The 6047-nt window shown below is 46.7% G+C and overlaps 1 protein-coding gene across 1 annotated transcript; it reads left to right on the forward strand.

Moving 5' to 3' along the window:
• The first annotated feature begins 3314 nt into the window (after positions 1-3314).
• Positions 3315-4919, forward strand: LOC119349993 (tyrosine N-monooxygenase-like). Its single transcript, XM_037618057.1, has 2 exons — positions 3315-4217; positions 4290-4919. Exons 1-2 carry the CDS (start codon positions 3315-3317, stop codon positions 4917-4919), a joined length of 1533 nt encoding a protein of 510 aa, XP_037473954.1.
• Positions 4920-6047: the final 1128 nt, after the last annotated feature.

A 6047-nucleotide genomic window follows, 5' to 3' on the forward strand; every position in this document is an offset into this window, starting at 1 on the left:
AGGATGTCCAATAGCGTGACCCTGGACAAATGTTTTATACGACCGGGTGTAGTTACTCTCACTTTTGTTTCGTATGTTCTAAGTGTTATCTATCATACCGGAGTGTATATATGCGTAGTATGTAATATATAAGAATGTTGAGGTACTATATATACTACTTTTTAGGTAGTATTTATCCTATTTTGAGCATACTCAAAACTATAATAAAAACTATGGACCCACTTCTAATTATTTCATAAAACACAGTTTGGGGTATATTAGATATAGTATATGAACATAATAAAAATGATAAAGTAATATATATGTATATTGTCACACTGTAGTATATGAGACATGGGTGTAACTAGACCCGGTAGTAGGATCCTGAACACGGATTTTTGGTTCATGGGTGCTCCACTCCCCTATATAAAAATTAAATTCGAAACAACACAGAGAAATTCGAAAAAATATATATGGGATTTTGGGATATCAAACCTGGGTTCCCAATCTACTCCTGTGCGAAGTTGCGCGAAATATGACATTCATGGTACTGTCAGTAAAACAGACAAAAAATTCCTATGTACAAAAAAATATTGTTTGGGTGGATCGTAGGTCGACTGTATTTTCTTTGTCACAGATACATTTCCTGGTATTTTTTCACGAATTGTAACATTTCCTGGTATTGTTTCACGAAATTTCACATGGAAGTAGATTGGGCAGCGAGCTTTGATATCCAAGATTCCAGTTTTTTTTAATTTCACTGGTATTTTTTGAATTTGAAATTCATATATGGGGGCGGTGCACCCATGAGCTCCTGTGCATTTTTCCGTATTTTTCCTAAACATACACATAATACTTATTGGATGGGCACAAATTCAGTTTGGTAGCCACAACATCAATATTGTAAGATGCATCAACTAGAAAAATAATGAAAGGAATGGTGTAATAAAAATATCATTGTTAAGGAAATCGGTAACTGGTAGCTCCTCGGTAGGCTCGGTAGTAGTGACTAATCGGTGAATCGTCCTATTAATTGGATTAATCGGTCGGTCATTAATCGGTAGATTAAATTGGAACCCGTGAACATTTTCTAGTTTTTTATATAGTATATCATACTCTCATGGTGTCAGCTATGTAATATACCAAAACATGGTACTGTTTGATCAAATCCTAGTTGTCGAGGAGCGGGAGGAGGATAGTAAAGGTTGCATGCCAACAATTTAGGCTTTGTTTGCATAGAAGTTAATAGGCTAGAGTGATTAATGGGCTAACGACTGATTAATCGGTCTAACGGGCTAGTTAATCTGCCTAACATGCCATTTAGTCAGTCTGACAAGTTAACGTGATGAGTAGGTGCTATTCAATCGGTCACCCAAGGAGTTGCGATTAACTGGCCTATTAACTGATTAATCAGGTGAATTCTTGAACACTGAAAAATATTAGTTATCAAAGTGGAAATAATGAGTGAGAATAACTTTTCCACATGCAAAATTTTACATGCAGTTTTCTACGTCTGAAGTAGAGTTACTATTTCAAGCGAGACAGAGGTCAATTTCTTGAAGATAATCACCAAAGAGAACGGAAGATTTCGGTTTACAAAGTCTGCATCGTCCACACATTGCTCAGTAAACGAGAGACAAAACATAGAAGATAGAACTCTTAACAACCACGGTAGTTTAAATAATGTATGTGAATGTATGTGCTTCGTTGTCTAACTGAATAACGTATCAAATATTAAAGTCAAGTGCCACATTAGATGTGTTGATTTTAGACTGTTTAAAACTGAAATACCATTAGCAATTAACCATGCTTAGACTTCGTCTTAGTAATTTGACTTAAATACCATTCTTTTGAGAGAGAAAAATTAATTATTCAATTATTCCAATTTGCATATACTAAGATTCCGTGGAACCTGTTGCGACTATCTTGAAAAAATATTCATGAGTAAAATGCATATCTTGGATAGGTAAACAAAATCACATATATAAGACATAGTTTTGGAACAAAAATTGCGTAATTTCCCAATATTTATAATTCATGTATTTTTGGGATAAATGAAAGTTGGTGTATCTACTTACTAAGACTAGCACGCGCAGATGCACGGGTTGATGAATACTGTATATGAAGCCCAAAGGAGAACTACCATTGGGACTATGGGTGGTTCAGGGTAGTTCTAAATTTTGAAGCACGAGCATTATCTAAGAGATGTCGTGTAAAAGCTGACCTTTGTATATTAAAGTTGTTTTTCGTGTCAGATAGTGTTCTTTTTCCAACATCGAGACAGTGTAAGGGAAATAAATCTGGAGCAAGCTCCTTCTCCTGACTTGCTCTTGTGTGTTCGTGCTTTCCTCCTTGCTAGTAATATGTAATCAGTCCCCATCCATCATATATGTGATCATCCTCTCTAGCTATATCCTTGGTTTATCTCTCTGCTAAAGCTTTGTATGACTGCCTAGTCCTTCGAATAACAATACAATATAGGTGGGGGTGTCTTGTCATTCTTGGAAGAAAATAGTTAAGCGCTGTCAGAATAACGGTTGAGGCGGAGGGAAAAATGAGCTGCCTGAGCAGTTGTCTCAAAGTAAATTAACAGCCAGTTCTTATTTTTGAGATGGCAGAAGCGATTGCAAGAAAACTAATCACTCAACCACATACTAATGAAATCTGAAGCATCTAACCAACTATTTGAATGCAGTAGTATTAGCATCCAATAAATAGTTTAGAAAAACTGGTGCAGCAGAAGAAAGTATAAAAATCACTGGATTAGTCTAAGATGTAGATTTACTTTTGCATGCTGAGACTAAGAAGCGCTGTAGTTATAGATACAGCACGCTGCAGCAGATTACTCGTGGTTGGCAGTGCAAAAGTACCGTGCAGGACGGTGACGAATGAATCAAATCAATAGGAGGCTTGGTGGGAGAACAGGACGGTGACGACGATGAATCTCCTGACCCCTGCATCAGGAGGTGCAGAGGAGATCGTTTTGAGGAAGTTATTGTGTCCTGTCCCTCAACTCGTCAGCCTAACTGATGATGGCAACTTGGGCTTGGGGACCGTACGTGTAGCTCGGCCTTGGAAAGAACTTTGTCATCTTAGAGGGATCTTAGCTTTTCCGATCCATCTAAAGTCACAACCAGCAATATTCTTTTCCAGGTGCTCAACTGCTCATGTAATGATTTGGTAGTGAACTTGTTATTGTGACCAAAGGACCCAAGGACTTTGTCACCGAAACGGCGTTCTCACTAGCAAGTCCGTATGTATAAATGAGGGATGGAGCTAATGAGCAGAGAGCAGCAACCAGATCGGGGAGCGAGCCCTAGCTACCTACTTACACAATGGTGGGGCTCTCTGTGCTGGTGATGCTGGTTGTAATATACGTGGTCCAGAGGCTGAGTTCCATGTGGACCTGCTCATCTGGGTCACTCCCTCCGGGGCCGTCGCCGTGGCCGGTGGTAGGCACACTCCCCAAGCTCATGTTTAACAAGCCGGCGTTCCGATGGATCCACCAGGTGATGGAGCAGATGGGCACCGACATCGCCTGCTTCCGCTTGGGCGGCGTCCACGTCATCCCGATCACGTGCCCTCGGATCGCCAGGGAGGTGCTCAAGAAGCAGGACGAGATCTTCGCGTCCCGTCCAGTGACTTTCGCCTCCTGCGTGGCCAGCGGAGGGTACATGGAAGCCGCGCTGGCGCCGTTCGGCGCGCAGTCAACCAAGATGCGCCGGGTGCTCACCTCCCACATCGTCTCCCCGTCCCGCCACAAGTGGCTCCACGACAAGCGCTCAGAGGAGGCCGACAACATCACGTGGTACATGTACAACCTCACCGGCGAGGATGGCAGGAACGTGGACGTCAGGCACCTCGCGCGGCACTACTGCGGCAACGTCATACGCCGGCTCCTCTTCGGCAGGCGCTACTTCGGGGAAGCCGGTGATGGCGGCGGCCCCGGGAAGCTGGAGATGGAGCACATGGACGCCTCCTTCACCGCGCAGGGGATATTGTACTCCTTCTGCGTCAGCGACTACCTGCCGTCGCTGCTGGGGCTCGATCTGGACGGCCACGAGAAGATTGTCAAGGAGGCTAACGCGACGCTGGACAGGCTGCATGACGCGGTCATTGACGAGCGGTGGAGGCAGTGGAACGCCGATGCGAGGAGAGAGGTGGACGACTTCCTCGACGTCCTGATCACGCTCAGAGAGCCAACATTGAGCATGCAGGAGGTGAAGGCACAAGCCAAGGTACGTAACGGTAATGTATCGTACGTAGCAATGCATGCAACGCAACGTATCCAACGCAAGGTACGCATGCAGCTCATCAATCTCGCGGCCGTGGACAACCCATCCAACGCCGCCGAGTGGGCGCTGGCGGAGATGGTGAAGAGGCCGGAGCTGCTGGCGCGGGCGGTGGAGGAGCTGGACCGGGTGGTGGGCAGGGAGCGGCAAGTGCAGGAGTCAGACATCGCCGAGCTCAACTACGTCAAGGCCTGCATCCGGGAGGCGTTCCGGCTGCACCCGATCGCCCCCTTCAACGTGCCGCACGTCGCTCTCGCAGACACCGTGGTCGCCAGCTACCGCGTGCCCAAGGGCAGCCACGTCCTCCTCAGCCGTGTCGGCCTTGGCCGGAACCCGGCCACCTGGGAAGACCCACTCCGCTTCAAGCCCGAGCGACACATGGGAGGAGGAGGAGGGAACCTCGAGCTCACCGAGAACGACCTGCGCTTCATCTCCTTCAGCACAGGCCGCCGCGGATGCATCGCCCCCATGCTCGGCACCGCCATGAGTGTCATGCTCTTCGGCAGGCTCCTCCATGGCTTCACCTGGACGAAGCCGGCGGATGTGCGGGACATTCAGCTCACCGAGTCCAAGCACAACCTCTCCATGGCCAAGCCGCTGGTGCTGCACGCCAAGCCACGCCTGCCGCTGCACCTCTACCGCCCGTGAAATTATTTACGAAGGGACAATTGCTCGTGTGAGGAAAAGTTAATAATGGCCCGACCTGCTCCTGTCTGCGAAAGGGCACGCACTTGCAGAAAGTCAATTTGAGCGTTAACTGTGTTAGATGTGTATAGCCTTTTTGGGTTTATCCCCATTATATAAGGAGTCTCTTGCACATGTATATGTATTGGCCATTGGCCCTCCTGTGAATGTAGTTGCTGATTATTCAACAAACTATACGTACCGCTACATCTAGCACCGCGCACACACACAAGCTGTTTGTTTATTCCTTTTCTGAACTATACATACAGAAAGATAACAAAGCTTTTATTGTTTTACTCTGGCTGCATGGCTTCTCCTAAGTCCTAACAGCTAACCCAATAAGAGTTTAATTAGTTTCGACAAAGTAGCCGGCGTACCTACTGGCAAGTCGGTGTTAGAAAAGGAAGACTTGAGGGTACTTGAGTGAGTCAAGCACGGCAATGGTAAGCATCCATCTTCATTGACTATTACTACAAGTCCGAATTCTCTCTCTCGAATACGCAAAGCTTGCGTATCATTGTATTGATAGAAGAAGTAAGAATGATTATAGTTAAAAATAAGGAGCGTGAACATGGTGCCCGAAGCAAAGAGATGAAAGATGCACGACCCAAACAAAGAAGAACACGGCTAAACTCTCCGACCAGAGAAGCAAACCAATCTACAATTAGACGACCAAAACTCCAAAGCCCGCGACGAGGATGCCGCGAGCAACCAAAACAACGCCTTCAAGAAGGAGAACGACACCGAGACGCCGTCGTTGTCCGATCCGGAAGCCCGGACCTAGAGTTTCCCCTGATGCTCGAAGAGGGGCACAGAACGGCCATGACAACGCCTCCAGGAAGGTGACGGCACCCGCGGGTGTCGCCGCTGCCAGCAAAAGATGCATGGCTTTCGCCCTGGCAAATTCCAAGCAATCCCAAGCCATCGGAACACGAGTCGAAGAGGAGGTCATCGGGTGTGGGCTGGTGCTGCGACTGCAGGAAGGGGAGCCACGCGCGGTGCCAAAAGAGGCATCGTGCATCGCGGAATGAAGTGTCCGAATTCCAGTGGAGGACGAGGATGCGTGGCTGCGCGGAATGAAGTGTCCGAATT

The sequence above is a fragment of the Triticum dicoccoides genome, chromosome 1B (assembly GCF_002162155.2).
Source record: "Triticum dicoccoides isolate Atlit2015 ecotype Zavitan chromosome 1B, WEW_v2.0, whole genome shotgun sequence".
NCBI lineage: Eukaryota > Viridiplantae > Streptophyta > Magnoliopsida > Poales > Poaceae > Triticum > Triticum dicoccoides.

Bases quoted from the DNA above. Each gene is read 5' to 3' on its own strand.
- LOC119349993 (XM_037618057.1), top strand. From the start codon at position 3,315: ATGGTGGGGCTCTCTGTGCTGGTGATGCTGGTTGTAATATACGTGGTC. The intron at 4,218-4,289 runs GTACGTAACGGT...GTACGCATGCAG, and splicing joins AGGTGAAGGCACAAGCCAAG to CTCATCAATCTCGCGGCCGT.